The sequence below is a fragment of the Ictidomys tridecemlineatus genome, chromosome 3 (assembly GCF_052094955.1).
Source record: "Ictidomys tridecemlineatus isolate mIctTri1 chromosome 3, mIctTri1.hap1, whole genome shotgun sequence".
Lineage (NCBI taxonomy): Eukaryota > Metazoa > Chordata > Mammalia > Rodentia > Sciuridae > Ictidomys > Ictidomys tridecemlineatus.
The window spans coordinates 85,491,447-85,515,881 of record NC_135479.1 but is presented as its reverse complement, the minus strand read 5'-3'; the positions used below and the strand labels follow the sequence as shown (position 1 = coordinate 85,515,881).

At 41.6% G+C, this 24,435-nt stretch overlaps 2 protein-coding genes across 2 annotated transcripts; both read left to right on the top strand.

Annotated features, from left to right (window-relative positions):
* Positions 1-3,065: 3,065 nt before the first annotated feature.
* LOC101960490 (proline-rich protein 23C) lies at positions 3,066-4,873 on the top strand. Its single transcript, XM_078041296.1, has one exon. It carries the CDS (start codon positions 3,346-3,348, stop codon positions 4,120-4,122), a length of 777 nt encoding a protein of 258 aa, XP_077897422.1. The 5' UTR covers positions 3,066-3,345; the 3' UTR covers positions 4,123-4,873.
* Positions 4,874-11,943: 7,070 nt separating this feature from the next.
* LOC144375686 (proline-rich protein 23C-like) lies at positions 11,944-12,663 on the top strand. The gene has a single exon (XM_078041134.1). It carries the CDS (start codon positions 11,944-11,946, stop codon positions 12,661-12,663), a length of 720 nt encoding a protein of 239 aa, XP_077897260.1.
* Positions 12,664-24,435: the final 11,772 nt, after the last annotated feature.

Genomic DNA, 24,435 nt, shown 5'->3' with positions numbered 1-24,435 from the left:
ATACCAAGACAGCCCAGAGAGCAGGCATGATAGTCCACCCCACAGCCTTTGTCTGGGCTGTTTTAAAAAGAAAGAAAAATCAAGCAGGATGAAAGACTGTCTGAGTGGAAGCCAGCCCAGCCATTCCTGCACTATGCAGACATTGTGCCATGAAAACACCTGGAGAGTACTTCCTTACAGGTCTGACCTCTTTTTAGGATGATGATTTCTTTATCATTCTCTGAGAACCTGCTATATGTGGTTGGGGAACAAACTGAAACTGTCAAGTGATTATAAGCATAATAAATAGTAAATAGCTACATTTGGTAAGTACTTACTATGTTCCAGAAACTGTGCATACTCTCTCATAACCGCCCTGCCCAGTAGAAGGCGTTCTCTCCATTTTACACATAAGAAAACTAAGGCTTAAAAGAAGTGAAGTGACTTGCCAACAATTACTCCACAGGAAAGCAGCAGACCAGGAGAGGAATCCAGGTGTGTGTGTTCCAGGTTGCTTCTGAGTGCTTCTGCCTTGGAGCAGGAACACATTTCCTTGGAAGGAGAGCTCACAGAGATTCTGAGTAAAGCTGGAATAAATCACAGGGTCAAGGACTGATGAGGTTGCAGGTGAGCACGCTCAGACCAAGCATGCAGCAGACTCAAGTTGGCACTAGCCAGGGGCAGGTGCCATCCACTCAGAGCTGCAAGCCTAGCCAGGTGTTCTGAGCCCCTCCCTGTGTGCCCACCTACCTTATGTTCCCCATCTGCTCCTGCTCCCTCTCTTTCTCATGGCACAGATGGTCACAGACAGGTCTCTCCAGGGCCAAAGCAGGTTGTTTCCTTGAAGCTTCACCACCACCCCTACCCTCTGCCGGGAAGCCCAGTGCTCAGCACACAAGTTCTCCTGAAGGAGGAGCATGCAGAGACCTCAGGCTCTGGGCAAGGCCTTCAAAATCCTAGAAGCCCATACTAGTAATATAAGGTATTGATTTAACATTTGAGCAGCCATCTTAAATGCTAACCGCCATCTTATGAGATAAGTTTCGTTTTTCTGCACTTCCTCCTACCTAACTTCCCTCATCCCCTGTTAGTGACCTACCCCATGGTATAATAACCCTAAGTCAATCCCAGAAGGACACAACCCCTTGACTCTGGAGAGCCTCGAGGGGCCACTGCACAACAACAACTCCAAACCCCTGCCCATAAAAGCTGAACACCTGAATATCTCAGGCGCCTCCTCTCTACAGAGAGATGGCCTTTAGTTGTCACCTTTGACAAATAAACCTTTTTGTGGATCTCTGCCTGGTCTCAGTCCTTCATTTCTCACTCTCTCCTCTCTCACTTTTTCACTTTCATTTCAAGTACTTCAACCCGAGTCCTGCCCCAGCCCAGGTCTCCCACCAGCACAGGGGAAAATTTCCAGCTCTCAATCAAGAACACATGAAATTCCGCCAGAGGAGAGGATCCCTTACTGCAGGCCAGTTGTGCCGAGAAAAATTCTGAAGGCAACCCAAACACTTGAATCCCATCCACATCATTAAAAGGAAGAAACAGGGCCACCATCACTCCATAAATCACCTTCCACCTGATACCTCAACTGCTCAGTGAAAACAAGATCAGCAATGTTGAACTTCCGCTTAAAACAGGATCTTGGGAAGGTGCTTACAGGGAATTCCTAGATCCTGTCTCCAATCATTCAGATTCAGTGGCTCTGGGATGAAGCAAATAATCTGTATTTTTAATATGTATTTTTTTAGTTGTAGGTGGACACAATACATTTATTTTGTTTTTATGTGGTGCTGAGGATAGAACCCAGTACCTCACACATGCTAGGCAAGCACTCTACCACTGAGCCACAGCCACAGTCCATAATCTGTATTTTTTCATGAGCCTGTGAGGGGATTCCTATGCCATTAGAATGACAAAATACTAGCTTAAATGTCCATTAAGACCTGATTTAAATTTAAAGATCATATAAAGGCACACCATACAGCCCTATAAAGGGAGATCCTATTTAAAGGGCAGGTAAAGTATGCATGTAATTTGCTTTTTTAAAAGAATTTAACATTTATTTTTTATGTGGTGTTGAGGACCAACGGAGTGCCTCACACATGCTAGGCAAGTCATCTACCTCAGCCCTGTAATTTGCTTTTAAATGCACAAAATATTCTGGAATGAGAAATTATAACGTTACATAGAAAGTAAGGAATCACATGGTTAAGGGACAGGGATGGGAGGAAATGCTGAGGTCCTCTCCAATGGTTTAGAAATATTGCCTATTCCTAAATCAGTGTTTGAGTGTCTTCTCCTGTTAACACTAGATGAGGAACCGAGCCACACCTTCATTTTTGCCACCTCAACACACCATGCAGATGCAGATGTGCCACTAAGCTGACACTCAGTTTAAAAACCCCTGATGCCTATCATCTTCAGTGGGGCTTGAAATGCCAGAACCAACTCTGCTAATTCCCGGCTCCTGGACGAATTATTCATCCTTCCAGATGACATTTTCCATATCTGTAAATTGAACTAAAAACAGATGCACCTCGGATATGTAATGCGGTCACCGTAGATAAACTCCACTTCAGCTGGTGGTAGCATAATAATTACTACAGCACTGACTCTCCCACCATAAACAGAAAATGCAGAAGCCGCATCATCAGAATGACGCTAGCTTCACTCTCCTCCTAACACCCCAGAAAGGTGAGACTGGTCATCTACAACTGAGGCTAATAGAGACCTAGGGGTGTCCCCCGAAAACACTCGCACCACTATTGGGCCTAGGGTAGCACGAGGGCACTTCCGGGGTGGGGCCTGAGTGGAGGCGGATCTTACACCTGGGGGTGCTGATTTGGCATTCCACTCGCGAGACTTGAACCCTAATAGGTCTTCACTGGGCATCTGAGGTAAACGCGAGGAAAGCCGAGAACTGGACACCGGAAGCCGAGACCTAGAACAACTCTTTTGCTCTGCCCCCTAAGGGCCCATAGAGGTATTTCCCCACAGAGACCCACCAATCACAGCCAAAGCTATTGGCCAGCAGACACCTCCCATCTGGGGCGGAGCTCCGTAGGGGCGGGGCTTAGCGTGACACTTTGCGACTTGGCTTGCGCTGCGTCGCTTGCAATACAATTGGCCGTCTAGGGCGCATCCGGGTCTGTGTAAAGAAGGCCTAAGGTTCTAAGGTGCGAGGCCGAGCCCAGCAGCGGGCGCAGATCCACAGAAGCCAGGACTGCGGCCCATCCAAAAGCTCAGCCCACCTCACCTATCCTCCGGACCTGTCTGTCACCGCGCGCAGGACCGCGCCGCCTGCGCCACGCACTCTCTTTGCCCCGAAACGGGAGCATCCACCACAGCGCCGTCGACATGATGGGCATGCGGCCACGCAGCCCCAGTGCCTGCTCTGCGCCCTGGTGGGGACCACAGCCTGGAGGACCTGGCCCTGCCAAGCGCCGCCGATTAGACGACCCTGCAGAACCCGCAGAGCCCCCGGCGGCACCCACCCTGCAAGACTCCGCAGGAGCAGCCGACGCCACCGCGCTCACCTCCGTGGTGGTTCTGGCCGCGGGCTGCGCCTTACAGGTACCCCTGGACGACGTCGACCTGGTGCTAGAGCCCGCGCCAACCTCGGTCTTGCAAGTGTCTCTCCAAGGACACACCCTCATTCTGATCCCTGAGGGCCTCGTGGGCGCCACTGACCAACGCCCAGGAGGCCAGGGAGACTATCCTGATGACCCGGAACTGGGCGCCTTCCTGAGCGCCCCCGGGGAGGACGTGGTTGTGGAGCAGGGATTCTTTTGCGAGTCTGTCCCAGAGATCGCCAGCCAAGAAGAGGCCTATGAGGAAGACGCAGATCCTGAGTCCCTGGGGTCATGGATGGACCCTCCAGCCGGCTCAGCTGCTGGGCTCCTCCCCTCCACTGGAAGAGTATCCAGACTGTCTCCTCTCGCCCCCACCCTTAATTTGGAAAGAAGCTCGCCTCGCCCCGACTTAGACCTGGATTTCCACCTTCTGAGGCCTTTCCCCAGCTCACCACTGCAACCTCTACCTCCCTCTCCAAGTCCAAATTCAAGTCCCCAGGCACTTCCGGAGCGTTCTCCAGGTCCTCGGAGCAAAGCCTGCAGACGCCTGTTCCAGGAATGAACTGACTTCCAGGATCCTTCGCCACCTTACTGGGGTCCAGGTGAGGGTCTTCCCAAGTCTTTGGGTGTACCCTGCACAGTCTACAAGGTTAGATAATGGACAGATTTTTTTTTTTTTTAATGTAGGCGGCACTGCAGAATTGTGGATCAATGGCCGACTAGAAAGTCCAGAAGAAAGATCACCTTGGCCAAAAAAGAAATGTTCTTCTTGAAATACAGTGTACTTTCGGATCCAAAGATTGTTACTTGGGTCCTTTGCCATAAAGAAGTCATCAACAATTCGTTCCACCTCGGCTAGTTTTGCTTCAAAACTCAGCTTTTAGCACTTTTCTCTAGGAATCCATTCTTGAGGCAGCACTGAAAGCTGCATTCCTTTTCTCCCAAATTCATTAGTAAATTTTTTTTGTTTAACTGGGTTGGGTCCTCAGCTACCTTCTCACCAAGATTTTTCCTTGAGGAGGCCCCCACCCACTTTGAGGACTCTAGAAAGTTGTACTTAGACAAATGTTTGTTCTTTACGAAACCAGACACAGAACTGGGAAAGATGATCATGCACCCTCATTTTTTTTTTTAATGATTAGGTTAGCAAATAATTTAACTCTGTTGTGCTTTGTTTCTTTCCCAAAGAACCAGTTTTTTTTCCATTTATTTCTCTTATGTATTTTTAATATAATTTTACTGTTCCGAAAAAGTTCATAATTCTAACATTCTGCATTTTTATAGTTATAAGATTCCAATTTATGTTGTATATTGTTAATAGTGTATAGAAATAATTTATTTTTGGTTGATCTGGTATCTAACAAGATTACTTAATTTCATTAATGATTTAACAGTAGATTGTCTAGGATGGTTGAGAAGAACAACAATATCTCTAAATAAGAGACTGTTTTCTCTTTTCACAAGCCTTTATATCTTATTTTTCCTTAATCTTTTGTATTGGATATTAATTTATATCCAGGGTGAACAGTATGTCTGATAGGGGCATTCCAGTCTTATGTTTTTGTTGACATTTATAAATTTCCTTATAAAGTATTATCTTTACTGTACATGATTGGTCTGTAGCCCTTATCCTATTGAAGAAGTTAGTTTTCAATCTTTCTGATCAAGAAAAAAATGTTGGATTTCTGTTTGGGTTTTGGCTAAGTGACTACAGAAACTTTGTCAAATTATTTTAAATGTTGGATTTAAATGAATTGATTTTTTTAAATTAATTATTTTTTCAAGTATATAATAGTTACATGGAACCTTCAGGTCATTGGAGACTCACAAAAACTTGGCAAGAGAACACATGAGACCAGGGTTGGGACTTCAAGGATTTAACAAATTGGATGCCCTTGGGAAGACTTAAGAAGAGAGGAGTGAAAGAAGAAAGTGACTGCAGGGTCATTTTAGGTCTTAAATGTTAAGTATTAACAATTTTTTTTTCCTGTATACATAAGTTTGTAGTGTCTTTTTAAATAAATTCCTGTGGTGATTTATACTGATAGAATTTTTAATGACTATGTATTTTTGCAGTTCTGCTCTTCCATGTAATTTTGTAAGACTGTAATCTCACTCTGGGTTCTTTTTCTTTTTTGTAGGGGCGGGGGGATTCCTTTTGTTTGCTTGGTTGGTTTGGTTTGGTTTATGCACACCACTCCTAATATTAAAATGTCCATAATTTTGTCAAGTTTTCTTCATATGGTTAAAACCAAATAAACTACTACTGAATAAAGCTAAAGTCAACAAGATTCTAGGAGTTTTTTTTCCTGTTCATCATTAATAATTATTATTTAGATTTAACAAAATATTTTACCAATATTTAGCAAAATATTTTTTCTTTACTCATATTCTATTCTTGCATTGCTTGCCTTCAGTCTATTCTAAACTGTCATCTTTTGTCTTCTTACTACGGTATACTTTTTTTTTTTTTTTTGAGACATGGTCTCATTATGTTGCCCAGGCTGGTCTCTGACTTGTGAGCTCAACTGAGCCTCTCACCTCAGCCTTCTGAGTAGCTGGGGCTACAGATGTGCACCACCATACTGGTTTTGTTTTAGGGCTTTTTGTTTTTTTGTTACAGGGATTGAACCCAGGGGTGATTAACCACTGAGCCATATCCCCAACTCTTTTCTGTATTTTATTTAGAGACAGGATTAAGTTGCTTAGGGCTTCATTAAATTGCTGAGGCTGGCTTTAAACTCATGATCCTCCTGCCTCAGCCTCCTGAGCCACTGGGATTACTGGGTGTGCCACCATGCCCAGCTTTATCCCTCAATTAGTATTGTCATTCTTTTGTATAGAATAAGCTGTTTTCACTTTAGTATTTTTCTTGACTTTGATGTTCTACAGTTTCAACCTGATATGCTTAATTGTATACACTTTGCCTGCTTCGACACAGTGAGTTTCTAAGTCTGGAAAACTCATCCTTTCTTAAAGTCTCACTTTTACAAATGAGTCCATATCTCTTGAACCTTTGAACCCTCTCCCATCCTTGGAAATCCTAATAGAAAAATTCTGGTGCCACAGATCAGTGTACTCCTCCATGTCTCTTATTATCTATATTATTATTCTCTTTTATCATAGTGTACTTTTTCTCTTATATTTAACTGTTTTATTGTCTGTTTTCAAAATTCTGTTTCTTTATAAGACAGTCCTCATTTCAAATACTGCATTTATAATTTTCAAGGCTTCTAATTAATGAGTCTTTAAAATATACTTTCTTTCATTTCACAATTTTTGGTCAATGTCACATAAATGTTTTGCTTCATGGTTGTTAATTTCCTTTGCTTCTAGAAACATTTACACATTCTTGTTTTAAATTCAGTAATTACATTTCCTAAGGCCAAAAAAATCATCCAAGTATTTGGTAGCATCTAACAAAATACTGATTTCTTCCTGAACAAAGACATTTTGGTTTTTAGAAATTTTGAAAGAAAATTCATTTTCTGCTGCATAGGTGAATTTTGTATTTGCCTCTTTCTGGTTCTCTAAGACTCAAAAACTAAGAGTTGAACATGGAGTACATTTTAATTTGCAACTCAAAAGTCATAGTTCTTGTCCTCAAACATCAGATGGTCCAATTTCCAATTTTAAACTGTGAAGTCCCATCATTCCTCTATAGGTAGGACACTATAAAAATCTACAAAATTTTATAGGACACCTATAAAATTGCACAGTGTAAGTTTTTATAAGATTATGGGACATAGAGAGTCAGTGTAGTTATGATACTAGGGTGGGTTCTCTGTATCCACACCCCCTCAAGACTGCTGGGAGAGGGGCTGGGGTTGTAGCTCACTGGTAGAACTCTTAACTCCCATGTATGAGGCACGGGTTCGATCCTCAGCACCACATAAAAAAATAAATAAAATAAAGACATTGTGTCCATCTACAAATAAAAATATATATTTTTTAAAAAAAAAAGACTGCTGGGAGAATTAGCAGCTAACAGTTTGTTTTCCAGGAGTTTCTCTTAGCCTCCATGGTTACCCCACTGCAATGATGATGCAACAGGCACAGCCTACATGCTTCAAATTGACACGCCAAAGGGCAAATCCAATTCTAGGACTCTCAGTGAGTTGGCCAGAAGCATTTGTTGCACCCACACCCCACCCAGTTCAACTCCTCCTCCACCTGCCCAGTCACATTTTCTTTGTACTCCCAAATTCCTACATGCAAATCTCCATCTCAAACATTCCCAAACTTGAGTTAAGACACCTGGTGCCAGGATTTATCATAGGACACAGTCACTAAACTTGGTTTCAGGGTTGAATCATAGAGCATGCAGAGCACCTGGTATGCTAAAGCAAAGCAGATAAGATCTTAATCAGTATTGATCTCTTTGGGACCCTAGTAGAATAAAATACACTAGCATTGGCACTGATAAATTCAGAGCACAGAGTTACAATAAGAACTAATATTTTAAAAGTACAATGGTGCCAGGCACAGTGGCCCATGTCTGTAATCCCAGAAGCTGGGGAGGCTGAGGCAGGAGGATTGCAAGTTCAAAGTCAGCCTCAGCAACTTAGCAAAACCCTATCTCAAAATAAAAAAAAAAAAAAAGGACTGGGCATGTAGCTCAGTGGTTGAGTGCCCTGGGTCCAATCCCTGGTACCAAAAAAAAAAAAAAATAGTGTGGAATTGGATGGCCATTTCTAAAATAATCAATCCATTTGGGTAAAAGAAAAATGGTTAATTACCAATAAAATCTAAATATGAGATCCAGGCAGTCTCTTCAACTCATACAATTAGTCTTACATCTCTTGGAGCTAGGGGTAGGAACCTAAGCACCTGACCCACAGTTTACTGAACAGATAGGTTGAATTCTCAAATTAGGCAAGTCTGTGCTGGTGAGGACACAGCTCTGATTGGGCTCTGAGAGATGGGGTAAAGACAACTAGGTGGAGAGATTTGAATATCTAGAATTCCCAGACCCCAAGCCTGGAGAAATGGCCTGCTTTTCTCTGATAATGGTTGACACTGCCTTGCATTAAGGTACAGAAGCAGCTGCCTGGCAAGGCAACATGAAGCGACCTCAAAATCTACCCTTACCTCCCCTCCACCACAAGTCTAAATTCTCTCCTCTTACAGGAAAACTGCCTGCTTCTTATATGTGTCTCATTATAATCCTAAATCTTGTGTCTCTTTCTAAATGGCACAATTTCACCAAGGATGATGAGGACCATAACTGGCTAATGTGGAGAATGTTTGACTTGAACAAAATTTGAGAGACACCTTAGAAAAGGAAGGGAATAGGATTTCCTCAGATTCAGTGGGTACAACTTTTTCCTCAGGTACACAGAGAAGCCTCCAAACAAAATTCTGAGTCAAAATTTCCCTCATTAAAAGATTCTCTAGCCAAAGCTAATAAGCCATTTGAAAGGTAATATCACACAAGACTCATATCCCTAATAAATATTTCACCTTTGAACTCCAGCTGCCTCCCTAAATTTAGATTTCCCGCTGCCCCTTCTCCTCCCAATCTCCTTCCTTCAGTACCTCTATCAATTCCTTTTTTCAATTCTTCTTGTCCAGGCTCCAACCTTTTCCCTTTTCTGTCTCAAGAACCTAAAAGGCCAATTGCTTCTAAAGATCCATGGGTTCCATGAATTAAGGATTCGGGCAACTGTAAAATTTAAACATTGGACATGCACTGAATTAAGAGCTAATGTGTCCCTTAACACAAACAAGACCAGCAAACATTCATGGAAGAAATTAGATTTCTTTAGAAGAATTTAGATTTCTTCGTGGTTTCGCATGATCCTGAACTACCTGACTCACATCAGTTCATACACATATTGGTCATAACCGCAGATGCTAAATCCTGGATGCAAAAGCTGATTGGACTGACCCAGAAAAGGATCTATGGGTCTCTCTTTCCATAATAAAATGAGGGTCCAAAAAAAACGCTGAGGGCTGGGGTTGTGGCTCAATGGTGGAGCGCTAGTCTAGCACATGAGAGGCCCCAGGATCAATTCTCCGCACCACATAAAATCAACGAATAAAAGTATTCTGTCCAACTAAAAAAATCAATTTAAAAAAAAAGCTGAAGCCAGGTGTGGTGGCTCACACCTACAATCCTAGCTACTGGGGAGGCTGAGGCAAGAGGATCACAAGTTTGAAGTCAGCCTAAGAAATTTAGTAAGATCTATCGAAAAATAAAAAATAAAAGAACGGGGGGGGGGATGTAGCTCACTGGTACATGAGTGGTACATGGATTTGATTCCCAGTTGTTTTTTTTAAAAAAAAAAAAAAGGCTGAAAAGTAGAGCCAAATCTCTTAAAAGCCATATCCCAAACATTTCCAACAAAAATTAATCCAAGTGCTAGAATTTCTATACGAAATTGCTGCTACAGTTGTATGGCTTCCTTACTGGAGGAAATGCACTCTATGGGTGGAGGGTGTTTCAAATAATACACATATTCTCTCTATCCCTCGGCCTTTAACTGGAACCCTTGGGCCCTTGACTAAAAATATTCTTCCTGGCTCTGTGATAACATGCCTCTGTGATAACATGAGAATTCAATAGGGAGAGTCTTACTTTGCACATAGAATTATAATATTAAATGCACACCAATGGACTATTTCTTGAGTTTACAAAGGACTCTTTTATTTATACACAAGGCATGTCTCTTCTGTATACACCTTTGCATTCTCTATTATATGTGATGCATATCTTCCATCAACATAGGGAAAATAATGGGAAAAGAAACTACTAAAGGTCAGATTGAACCTACCAAGCCATTACCCAAACTTGTCCACTGTCCCTTGAAGGACTCAAACCTGTGGCTAAAGGCATTATATACAAAGTCATTCTCATACTCTGCAGAAGTGCTTGTCACATTCTCATCCTGCTAGGAAGGAAACAAAACAATCAATTTGTTTAAGAACTCTAGTCATCAATCAGATCCAACACTTCCTGCTAGAACTTGACCCAAATCCTAGCCTGTCATCTGTCCCACCTGAAGTCTCTTGTTTCCCTGCAGTGAATCTCTGCTCTGCTCTTCTCAGTTTATTTCTAGACCACAACAGTCAATGCCTTTATGCCTCTACCTAAAGAGGACAGTATCCCAGGAATTCACCAGTGACCCCTCTGATTTTCCCAGTTCCTTGATCAGATCTAAAATTCTTGCCAATCCGATCTAATACACCATGTCAAATGTTCTCCTACAGTGTTCAGAGAACAAGGAAGCCTATAAAAAGGATTGTTTACTTGCCTCCAACCTTAGCAGAATAGAGACAATAAAGTTTCAAAAGATAAATGTTTTGTCAAATCCTAGTTCATTACTTAAGAGTGATCTGTCTGAGGAATGAAAAACAGTCTCTGATAAATTGAAGATTACCCCTCAAATATTCTAGAACCCTCACAAAAGACAGTTCAGAGTCTTCTCTTGAAGGGTGTTAACCCAATTGCATTTTGGGATATGGACCTCCATCAGGGTGACCAGCAATTCATCTTGCACCACCTCGGCCTCCACCCACACGTGCAAGTGGGTTAGAGCCCAATTTCAAGACCTAAGCCTATAAAACTCTTAAAAACAGGAAAAGCTTCATGACATTGGATTTGGATATGATTTTTTGGCTGTGACACCAAAAGTACAACAAAAGTAAAATAGATAAATTGGATGGCTGGGGATGTGGCTCAGTGATCGTGTGCCCTCGAGTTCAAAGTACCTCCCCCTCCCCTCAAAATAAAAATAATAAATTCAGAATGGGAATGTAGCTCAGGAGTAGAATGCTTCCTTAGCATGTGTAAATCCCTGAGTTCAATCCCCAGCACCAGAAAGAACAAAGGGGGGGGGGGGGACTTTAAGTAGCCTTTGGGTGGGTCGGTGGTTGGGGATTACTAGGTGCAGGGGTCTTTTTGAGTGTTTTCCCCAGAAACCTGGAAAACATGAATTCTAACATTAGCCATCTTGAAATTCTATGCCTGGTTTTATCCCTCCACCCAAGAAACACCAGTGATTCTGCCCCCTAATGGCCCAGACAGGTATTTCCCCACAGACACACACCACAGCCAAAGCAATTACCCAGATGACTCCTCCCATCTAGGGGCGGAGCTCCGTAGGGGCGGAGCTTAGCGTGACACTGGAACTTGGATTGCACTTGCAATATCATTGGCCCTCCAGGGCGCATCCAGGTCAGTGCTTAAGAGCAAGGCTCCGAAGTGGGACGCTAAGCACAGCAGCGGGCGCAGATCCACAGAAGCCAGGACTGCAGCCCACCCGAAAGCTTAGCGCACCTCACCTATCCTGGGGACCTGTCACTGCGCGCAGCACCGCGCCGCCTGCGCCCCGCACGCACTTTGCCCCGAAACCGGAGCATCCACCACAGCGCCGTCGACATGGTGGGCATTCGTCCACGAAGCCCCAGCGCCTGCCCTGCGCCCTCGGAGGGACCACAGCCTGAAGGACCTGGCCCTGCCAAGCGCCGCCGACTAGATGACCCTGCAGAACCCGCAGAGCCCCCAGCGGCACCCAACCTGCAAAACTCTGCAGCAGCAGCCAACGCCACCGCGCTCCCCTCCGTGGTGGTTCTGGCCGCGGGCTGCTCCTTACACGTACCCATGGACGACGGCGACCTGGTGCTACAGCCTGCGCCAACCTCGGTCCTGCAAGTGAATCTCCAAGGACACAACCTCATTCTGATCCCTGAGGGCCTCCTGGGAGCCACCGACCAACGCCCAGGAGGCCAGGGAGACTGTCCTGAAGACCCGGAACTGGGCGCCATCCTGAGACCCCTCGGTGAGAACATGGTCGTTGAGCAGGGATTCTTCTGCGAATTTATCCCAGATATCGTCAGAAAAATAGAGGCCTTCGAGGAGCAATGGATGGACCCTCCAGCCGGCCCGCAGGGGCCCATCCCATATCTCCCTGCTTGGGCCCCCACCCCTAGTCCAGTGAGGCGCTCTTCTAATCCCGCCTACGACGTGGATTTCCACCTTCTGAGGCCCTTCCCCACCTCACCGCTGCAACCTCTACCTCCCTCTCCAACTTCAAGTCCCCAGGTGCGTCCTCAGCCCTCTCCACGCCCTAGGAGCAAAGCCTGCAGACGTCTGTTCTAGGAAGAAAGGAACTTCTCCCCACCCCACCACCGGACCCAACTCCTGGACACTCTCCTGGGGGGCCTGCTGGATCCCCAGAGCCCCTCAATAGTCAGCAAATCTGTGCTGACAATTGTTTTTTCTGTACCCGATTGTAAGGAAATAAAGACATCAGGAAGAGAAGGCAGATTCCACATTTTATCTTGGAAATGGAAAATCTTCAGGGAAACCAAAAACTGTTTTCAGATTTTGAGGACTTCTTCAGGATCATTCTCTGAACACACACACTCCATTTCCCTGCATTTTGTAGACCTTGTTTTCTCTCAAAATGAACTTTTTAACTCATATCACCACTCCCCTCTTTTTCCCCCAAACCAAGAAATCACTGGATTTCTTATGCTGTGAGTTTCCTTCTGTGTTTTCCCATGGATTTATGAAGACATTCAGCCATAGCATGTCTAGTTGTTCGTTTTTCCACCTGCTGCCCCAGTGAACTGCCAAACACTATGGCGGTTGCTACATCTGATTGTATGGTGTTTGTTCTCAGCAGTCTCTTAACCTGTTGAAGAAATTCTTTTCCAGTCTTACTTCTGAATGTAAATGAGATTTATGTGGAATTTTATCAGATGTTGTCAGCATGCACTGGAACATATTTTTTAAATAAGTTCATCTGGTGATTTAAACCAATAGACTGATGGAAATGTTTGCTTTACTACTGTTCCACAGTGTTTTCTACCATTTAAATTGTACCCTGATATTTTTGTAATGTAAATAAAACGTAACATTTGAAATGTTAATTTATTACCATGTTTGCTTCATTTCTATAAAGTAAAATATTACAACATTGAAGTCAAAGGGTCATTTCATTTCAAAACATCAGTAGGTATTCAGATTGACCACCGCACCTTACTAATTATTATTTTTAATTTTTAGTTGTAGCTGAAGAGAATACCTTTATTTTATTTATTCATCTATTTTTTAATGTGATGCTGAGGATTGAATAGTGCCTCCATGGACTAGGCAAGGGTTCTACTGCTGAGCTACAACTCCAACCCCACATTACCAATTCTTTCCTACCTTTTTTATTCTTAACATTCTACTCATTCAGTCTAGCCTCAATTTTCATCTGGCTGAAGAATATCCTTTAATAGTTATTTCCACCATGTCCTGTGTGTGGTAAACTATCTTGATTCTATAAGTTTGAACATGGTTTTGCATGATAAATGCTCTTAGTATTGTATGCCTGAAAAGGCCAATATTACTCATGTATGAACATTTCAATTTGGTGTCAACATACCTTATATAAAATCAGAGATATGATAAATTGTTGTATAATGGTGTATTGAGAATTGTAATGCAAAATAAATTTTAAAAAGAAAAAAATGCCATTATCACATATTCATTCTTAAATATAAAATGATATGTAACTGCTTGAACAATATTCACCTATTGCCATTTCTGTGGTTGCAAGATAAAAAGTCTGCCAATCAAGTTGTTATTCCTTTTATATGTGACTTTTCTACTCATTGTAGTATATTTTTAAATTGTCTTATTTTACTTTTTGTGTTCCTTGGTTTTTAAATGTTTTTATTATTGCATTATAGTTATACATAATAGTGGGGTTCATTTTGGACACTCATACATGCATAGAATATAATTGGTTCCATTTTAATACCCAGTACTTCCACTTTCCCTTCCCTCCTCTCTCCCCTGTTCCTCTTCCTCTCTACTAGTCTTCCTTCTATTTATTTTTAGCTTTTTTAATCAGTTGCTTTATAGACAATACATAATGATAAAATGCACTATGACATATTCACATATGTACATAGCAGAATATGATCAATTTCATTCTACAGTTCCTCCCTTTTCCCCTCCCTCCTCCTTCTCCCTCAACTCCCTTCTTCCATTCCACTGATGTCCCAAAGGAAAAAATTAAGAGCATGAATAAAGAGCTTACAGAATGAGAAAATCTTTACCACTACTCTTCTGACAGGGAATTAATACTAAGAATATATTAAGAACTCAAAAATCTTAATCCCCAAAAAATCACAAAATAACCAATCAATAAGTGGGCAAAAGAACTAAACACACTTCTGAAAAGAAGAAATACAAACCACTAACAAACATGAAAAAAAATGTTCAAAATGTTCAACATCCCTAGAAATAAGGGAAATGTGAGATACAGGAGTTTGGATTGCTTGAGAATCATGAAAGACGGAGTCATACCAGTGTATTGGAAGAATCATCCAAACATATTTTTAAATCATTAGGAATTGTGACAGAATCAACATGGAATAGAGTAAAAAGCATTCAAGAAATGAGGGGCAAGAGCCCCAGTATTGGAATGAGAGTGGAGAGCTGCACTAAGAAAGAGTAGTGGGCAGGATGGGTGTGGTGGCGCCCATATTCCCAGCAGATCATCCCAACATCTGAAGGTTGAGGCAGGAGGGTCACAAGTTCAAAGCCATCCTCAGCAACTTAGTGAGGCCCTAAGCAACTCAGTGAGACCCTGTCTCTAAACTACAAAAAAGAACAGGGAGTGTGGATCAGTGGTTGAGGTTCCCTGGGTTCAATCCCTGGTACCAAAAACAAAAAAAATAGTGTGGAATGAATGGGCATTTCTACAATAATCAATGCATTTGGGAATGAGCAGGATGGTTAATGACCAATGAAATCTAAATATGAGATCCAGGCAGTCTCTTCAACTCATACAATTAGTCTTACATCTCTTGGAGCTAGGGGTTGGAACCTAAGCACCTGAACCACAGTTTACTGAACAGATAGGTTGAATTCTCAAATTAGGCAACTCTGTGCTGGTGAAGTCACAGCTCTGATTGGGCTCTGAGACATGAAGTAAAGACAACTAGGTAGACAGATTTGAATATCTTGAATTCCCAGACCCTAAGCCTAGAGAACTGGCCTGCTCTTCTCTGTTAATGGTTGATACTGCCTTGCATTAAGTTACAGAAGCAGCTGCCTGGCAAGGCAACATGCAGCGACCTCAAAATCTACCCTTAACTCCTCTCCACCACTAGGCCAGTAACTACAGTTAAGCCCAGAAATATGGGCCTGTAAACAATGAAGGGGAGAGAAGAAAAGCACATAGTTGTGTGTGTATGTGTGCATGTGCGCATGTGTCCATGCATGTGTGTGTGTGTGTGTGCAGGTGTGTGTGTGTGTTCTGCAGGATTCACCCAACATAAACCAGTAGGAATCAAGTATAGAACTGAAGCTGCTGGATATCAGCCTGTTAAAGAGAGAGTTTGGAAATTTACAAGAATTCTCCTGTAATACAGGAGAGTTTTAACACCCTGGCTAGGACTTTTTTAAGACAGTACTCACATTCTGAAAAGCAACTCTCAGAAGCTTGGAGAAAAGAATGATCCACAGTACATTAAGGAGAAATGCTACCACTGCAAAGGCAGACTGTAGAAAAATCAAGCAAAGGTTTAGAAAAGCTGGGCGCAGGCAGTGTCACACACCTGTAATCCCAGCAGCTCTGGAGGCTGAGGCAGGAAGATCTCGAGTTCAAAGCCAGCCTCAGCTAATTAGTGAGGCCCTAAGCAACTCAGGGAGGCTCTGACTCTAAATAAAATACAACAAAAAAGGGCTGGGGATGTGTCTCCGTGGTTAAGCACACCTGGGTTCAATCTACAGTACAAAAAAAAATTAGAGAAACAGTATTATATGGTGGATATACTAGGTAAAGTAGTAAAATGCATCAGCTACTACCATGTCTAGCAGAACTTAGAGGGACACTGCAAATAAGAGCAATAGGAATGCACTTGGAACATGACTGCACGACCAATATGATTCTGCAACCTGTACACTCAAGAAAATGAGAAATTATATCCCATCTGATTCAAATGTATAATATGTCAAGATCATTGGACTGTCATCTGTAATTAATTAAAACACATATTTTTTAAAAACGGAATGCACTTAGAGATACCCAGTATCATTGATAAGCTCCGAGGGGAATAGGGTGATGGTAGGAGATGGCATTGGAGAGCTGGACTCCTTGTGAGCCAAGTTAATAAAAAGAACTGAGAGACTGAAAATAGAAATTAATGACGGTCAGATCATACCTGACGTTAAAACCCAAACACACAACCTCTCCAGCAACTATCCTAGAAGATAAACCATAACCTCTAGATTAAGACCCCAAAATGGCCATAACTTGATCATTAACTGTCAAATTCCCTAATCTTCTCTCCCACTTCCAACACAGGCCCAACCACAGAACACTCAATATGCTGTTCCTAAGAGATGGAAAACCATAGCAATCACTTAGAATGTCCACTTCTATTAGCCCACCTCCAGCTTTCCCATGCCAAAAACTTCCAATCAGACACACCTGAAGCCTTCCCTTTGTCCATTGCAAACTTCTCCTGACCTCCTGGCTGCCTTTAAATCTCTGGAAAAAGCAAATGATGATCAATGTTTATAGCAGCTCAATTCACAATAGCTAAGCTATGGAACCAACCTAGAAGACCTTCAACAGATGAATGGATAAAGAAAATGTGCTACCTACACACAATGGAATATGACTCAGCCATAAAGAACAAGGAAATTATGGCATTTGCCAGTAAATGAGTGGAACTGGAGACTATCATCCTAAGTGAAATAAGCCAATCCCAAAAACCAAAGGCCAAATGTTCTCTCTGATATGCAGATGCTGACTCACAATAAGTGGAGTGCAGGGTGGAGGTTCACTGGATTGGATAGAAAGAATGAGGGGAATGGAGGGGAGTTGGGAATAGAAAAAAACAGTAGAATGAACCCAACATAACTTTCCTGTGTTTATGTATCAATACACAACCAGTGTTAACTCCACATCATGTACAACCACAAAAGTGGGAAGTTATACCCCATGTATGTATGATGTCAAAATACATTCTACTGTCATGTATAACTGAAAAGAACAAATAAAAAAAATTAAAGCAAATGGTGAGGGCTGACTCCCTTGCTATAGTAAGACCTGAATAAATAGCTTCTGTTTGTTCCCATTTGGATGGGGTTCCTTTATTTTCTGTCTTCACGAAGGCCCCATTGAATCAGGGTCTACCCAGCCCAATACACTAGATCAGCACGGGGGTCTAAACTTTCTCTTTGAGTTCCTCATTTATTTATTCTCAGTTCAAAACTCAAGTTTTGTTATCATATCCATTTGTTTGCCATCTTGGTGGAATCAAGCCATTCCTTTTCATCCCCTTTTGCTCTTTTCTATGTTTCCATGTTGCATTGTACAATCTAAAAGTGTCAAGATGGCTGGAACCTCTTACACAAGGTGCACAGTACCATGTTTACTGACGGTTGCCAGCTCTTAGAGGGCCTTCTGAGTCTAAATTCTCTCCTCTTGCAGGAAAACTGCCTGCTTCTTATATGTGTCTCATTATAATCCTAAAACTTGTGTATCTTTCTAAATGGCACAATTTCACCAAGGATGATGAGGACCATCAGTGGCTAATGTGGGGAATGTTTGACTTGAACAAAATTCAAGAGACACCTTAGAAAAGGAAGGGAATAGGATTTCCTCAGATTCAGTGGGTACAACTTTTTCCTCAGGTACACAGAGAAGCCTCCAAACAAAATTCTGAGTCAAAATTTCCCTCATTAAAAGATTCTCTAGCCAAAGCTAATGAGCCATTTGACAGGTAATATCACACAAGACTCATATCCCTAATAAATATTTAACCTTTAAACTCCAGCTGCCTCCCTAAATTTAGATCTCCCGCTGCCCCTTCTCCTCCCAATCTCCCTCCTTCAGTACCTCTATCAATTCCTTTTATCAATTCTTCTTGTCCAGGCTCCAACCTTTTCCCTTTTCTCTCTCAAGAACCTAAAAGGCCAATTGCTTCTAAAGATCCATGGGTTCCATGAATCAAGGATTCGGGCAACTGTTAAATTTAAACCTTGGATATGCACTGAATTAAGAGCTAATGTGGGGGCTGGGGATGTGGCTCAAGAGGTAGCGCGCTCGCCTGGCATGCGTGCGACCCGGGTTCGATCCTCAGCACCACATACCAACAAAGATGTTGTGTCCGCCGAGAACTAAAAAATAAATATTAAAAATCTATCTCTCTCTCTCTCTCTCTCTCTCTCTCTCTCTCTCTCTCTCTCTCTCTCTCTCTCTCTCTCCCCCTCACTCTCTAAAAAAAAAAAAAAAAAAAAAAAAAAAAGAGCTAATGTGTCCCTTAACACAGACAAGACCAGCAAACACTCATGGAAGAAATTAGATTTCTTTGTGGTTTCGCATGATCCTGAACTACCTGACTCACATCAGTTGATACACATATTGGTCATAACCGCAGATGCTAAATCCTGGATGCAAAAGCTGATTGGACTGACCCAGAAAAGGATTTATGGGTCTCTCTTTCCATAATAAAATGAGGGTCCAAAAAAAACGCTGAGGGCTGGGGTTGTGGCTCAATGGTGGAGCGCTAGTCCAGCACATGAGAGGCCCCAGGATCAATTCTCCACACCACGTAAAAATCAATGAATAAAGGTATTGTGTCCAACTAAAAAAATCAATTTAAAAAAAAAGCTGAAGCCAGGTGTGGTGGCTCACACCTACAATCCTAGCTACTGGGGAGGCTGAGGCAAGAGGATCACAAGTTTGAAGTCAGCCTAAGAAATTTAGTAAGATCTATCGAAAAATAAAAAATAAAAGAACGGGGGGGGGGGTATGTAGCTCACTGGTACATGAGTGGTACATGGATTTGATTCTCAGTATTTTTTTAAAAAAAAGGCTGAAAAGTAGAGCCAAGTCTCTTAAAAGCCATATCCCAAACATTTCCAACAAAAATTAATCCAAGTGCTAGAATTTCTATACGAAATGCTGCTACAGTTGTATGGCTTCCTTACTGGAGGAAATGCACTCTATGGGTGGAGGGTGTTTCAAATAATACACATATTCTCTCTATCCCTCGGCCTATAACTGGAACCCTTGGGCCCTTGACTAAAAATATTCTTCCTGGCTCTGTGATAACATGCCTCTGTGATAACATGAGAATTCAATAGGGAGAGTCTTACTTTGCACATAGAATTATAATATTAAATGCACACCAATGGACTATTTCTTGAGTTTACAAAGGACTCTTTTATTTATACACAAGGCATGTCTCTTCTGTATACACCTTTGCATTCTCTATTACATGTGATGCATATCTTCCATCAACATAGGGAAAATAATGGGAAAAGAAACTACTAAAGGTCAGATTGAACCTACCAAGCCATTACCCAAACTTGTCCACTGTCCCTTGAAGGACTCAAACCTGTGGCTAAAGGCATTATATACAAAGTCATTCTCATACTCTGCAGAAGTGCTTGTCACATTCTCATCCTGCTAGGAAGGAAACAAAACAATCAATTTGTTTAAGAACTCTAGTCATCAACCAGATCCAACACTTCCTGCTAGAACTTGACCCAAATCCTAGCCTGTCATCTGTCCTACCTGAAGTCTCTTGTTTCCCTGCAGTGAATCTCTGCTCTGCTCTTCTCAGTTTATTTCTAGACCACAACAGTCAATGCCTTTATGCCTCTACCTAAAGAGGACAGTATCCCAGGAATTCACCAGTGACCCCTCTGATTTTCCCAGTTCCTTGATCAGATCTAAAATTCTTCCCAATCTGTTCTAATACACCATGTCAAATGTTCTCCTATGGTGTTCAGAGAACAAGGAAGCCTATAAAAAGGATTGTTTACTTGCCTCCAACCTTAGCAGAATAGAGACAATAAAGTTTCAAAAGATAAATGTTTTGTCAAATCCTAGTTCATTACTTAGAGTGATCTGTCTGAGGAATGAATAACAGTCTCTGATAAATTGAAGATTACCCCCCAAATATTCTAGAATCCTCACAAAAGACAGTTCAGAGTCTTCTCTTGAAGGGTGTTAACCCTACTGCATTTGGGGATATGGACCTCCATCAGGGAGACCAGCAATTCACCTTGCACCACCTCGGCCTCCACCCACACGTGCAAGTAGGTTAGAGCCCAATTTCAAGACCTAAGCCTATAAAACTCTTAAAAACAGGAAAAGCTTCATGACATTGGATTTGGATATGATTTCTTGGATGTGACACCAAAAGTACAACAAAAGTAAAATAGATTAATTGGATGGCAAGAAAATGAAAACTTTCTATGCATCCAAGAACATGATCAAGTGAAAGACAACCAACAAAATGAGAGAAAATATCTTCCAATTATATGATAATTAGGGGTTAGTATCTAGAATATATAAAGAAGTCCTACACCTTACCAACAGGTTAAGGCCACCTTTGAATGCTTTCCTAGAAAGGCTTTTCATGACCATTACTCAGGAGATTTCATCTATTGAAAGGGATGTCAGAGGAAAAGCTGCTCTTAAACTTCACTGGAAAGGACCTTATCGGGTACTTTTCACAATAAATTCAGCAGACAGTCTGTCCTTGTGTTCATGTCAGAGCCAATTCAGAATTCCATGGAACTGAAAACCTACTCTAGTAGGTGACATCAAATTGAAGATTCTAGAAATTCCATTTGAAAGCCCAAAGCTAATCTAAAACTCTCAGAATAAGCAGATGACCTTGGATGGCCATGATTTCTGCCACAGACATCAAATCAAGAGTCCTGTCTAATTCCAGCTTTGTTTTATCTGCTTGCTTATCTTTATTTTTTTCCTCATTTTTCTATAGACCCTTGTGTCATGACAGTCCTGTTTAATATGACACAGTAACAAAATGATCACAACTGTCTTATAATCCATTTGAATATGGAAATGAATAAACCTAAGTAGAGAAGACTGGAGTGTCTACATTTCCCTGAACTGATCCAACTCTCCAAGAGAATGCTCAAAAGTAGGGGAAGGGATTAAGAGATTTAATATACAAATTGACAATGACCAGCTCACATATTACGCCAGAACTCTGATTCACAACCACCATAGCAATCAGCCCTACATACCAAACAACCTCTGCAGTAATCAACTCATAAAACCGAACTACAACTTCTAAAGGCAACTGGTTCAAAATGGTCAGCACTGAGCTGGGTGTGGTGTCACACACCTCTAATCCCAGCAACCCAGGAAGCTGAGACAGGAGGATCACAAATTCAAAGCCAGTCTCAGCAATTTAGCAATGCTTGAAGCAATTCAGAGAGGCCCTAAGCAATTCGGCAAGACCCTGTCTCTGAATAAAACATTTGAAATAGGGCTGGGGATGTGGTTTAGTGGTTAAATGCCACAGTCCAATAGCAAAAAAATATATTTAAAAAATTAGCATTGATCGGTGACTGTAAGGCAGGGAGCAGAATTTCAGCCTCACCTCAAAGAAGTTAATATCTCAGACACCACTACATGTTTTGAGATTCAGTTTCATAATTATTGCAGTATCAACAGTGCCCTTTTAGCCATATGATTCTATTTTTTGTTTTGTTTATTCTTTTTCTATAAGTTTAATTGTCTTCATATGCCAAGAACTTCATACTTATGTAGTATGATCTCAAAGAGAATATATGAAGAATGAGGAGATCTCAAAGAAGTCAAAAGAGATGGCAGGAATGTTTGCATTAAAGGATATAGTCATTCCACATCCTGGGCCTTCATTTAGAGCCTGTATGTTCTAAGTTTACTCACACACTTTTTTTTTTTAATCCAGAGACTTTTAACCACTGAACCACTTTCCCTTTTTTTATTTTTATTTGAGGCAGAGTCTCACTAAGTTGCTTAGGGCCTGGAAGAGTTTAGTGAAGAGTGTTTGTTTTAAGATAGAAAGGCTTTACCTCTCGATTATACATTGATGATATTGATTCAATAGCTAGCATTTTAAGAGGAAGCTAAAGTGTGATAATGAAAGGCAGAGATGGAAGAATTGTTGAAGAGAGGTTCTCAAGGAGGCAAGATGCAATGAGATAGTTTACACAGGTGAAGGGAATAGCCTTGGCTTGAACATGGATAATTTGGCAGGGAAAAGCAGAGAAAGCAGAATATATACTCCCCATGCATCTTGGTAGGTAGATGTGATTATGGCAATTTGGGGAAATCTCCTGATTGCTTTTATTGTCTCTGTGAAAAGGAAACAAGGAGACCATCTAGGAGTGAGCATGAGAGATGAAATAGAGGAGGCTTGAGAAAAGAGGAGAAAGTAGGCAACATTCATCGAGGAAAGTTAAGTGACTGGACTTGAGTGATACAGTTAAATCACTAGCCAGCATTAGGAATCCACCTAACGTAATCCATCATATTTACACAGACATCATTCAATGGAGTTGAGTGGTTTTTTTTCTCCAACACATTAGAGGCAGATAGATTTGACCTGCTAAGCAGGACAAAGGGAAAGGATACAAAGTTATAAACATGGCAGTGACTATCATGTTGCCCATGGAATCTAAGTTCCAGAAAAGGAGGGAAATGTGAACATGAGGGTGTCAGCTTCAGTGAAAATATGATAGGGGAAATGGATTTTCCCCCCAGGAGGCCTGAGACGGATTGAGTTTGGATATTTAAAAGGAGGTTATAAGTGGCTCTCTGAAAATAAAATGTTTGAAATTGTGATTATAGAGAGGTCCCAACTAGGAGTAATCCAAGGTCAAGCATATAAGTCTTACAGGAGGGAGGACAAAAGTGTTAAAAGGAAAGAGGATTTAGAGGTCACCTTTTGGGGAAAAGTCTATGAGAATATTCAAATAACCACAAAGTATACCAGAAGTAGAATTGTAAGAATAATAGGGAATTAGGTAATAAGGTCAACAAAGACTATAGGAGAGCCATAGACACTTGATTAGACATCTGATAAGTAACTGGTGTGTAGTATTCTGAGATCCAGTTTTTTAAAGTGAAAAAAAAATAGAAGAGAGGAACATTTTATAGAAAATATAAAAAATAATTGCCAATAATTATATGAAAAAAATGATGTGTCCTCACAGGTAATCAGAAATGCAAAATAAAAACACAGGGTAGCACTTTACTCTACCAGGTTGGAAAAGATTTAAGAATCCGGCAATAAGAAATGTTTGCAAGGCAAGTAACCCAGTCGATAAATGGGTAAATGAATTGTACAGACACTTCTCAAAAGAAGGATAAAGGGTCAACAATTATATGAAAAATGTTCAACATTTTTAGCCATCAGGGAAATGCACATCACTGTTGGGGTTGTGGCTCAGCAGCAGAGCACTTGCCTAGCACCAGCAAGGCCCTGGGTTGGATCCTCAGCACCACATAAAAATAAATAAATAAAGGGAAATGCACATCAAAACTATACTGACCAGTGGTGCATGCCTGTAATCCTAGCTGCTAGGGAGGCTAAGGTAGGAGGATTGTGAGTTCAAATCCAGCCTCAGCAACTTAGTGAGGCCCTTAGCAACTCAGTGAGACCCTGTCTCTAAATAGAATACAAAAAAAGACCTGGGGATGTGGCTCAGTGGTTAAAGGCCCCTGGGTTCGATCCCCAGTACAAAAAGAAGAAAACCTATACTTAGATTCCATCTTACTTCATTTAGAAATGCAGCCATCAAGAATACAAACAATAAATGCTAGTGAGGATGGGATGACGGGGTAAGAAACTCTTACACACTGTTGGTGGGAATATAAATTAGTATAGCCACTATGGAAATCAGTATGGGGGTTCTTCAAAAGGCTAAAAATAAATCTGCCACATGATCCAGCTATACCACTTTTGGGTATTTATCAAAAAATAAAAAATAAGGACAGCACATTTTACAGATAACATGCATACCATATTTATTGCAGCACAATTCACATTATCCAAGTTATGGGATCAACCAAGGTGTCTGTCAACAGATAAATGGTTAAAGAAA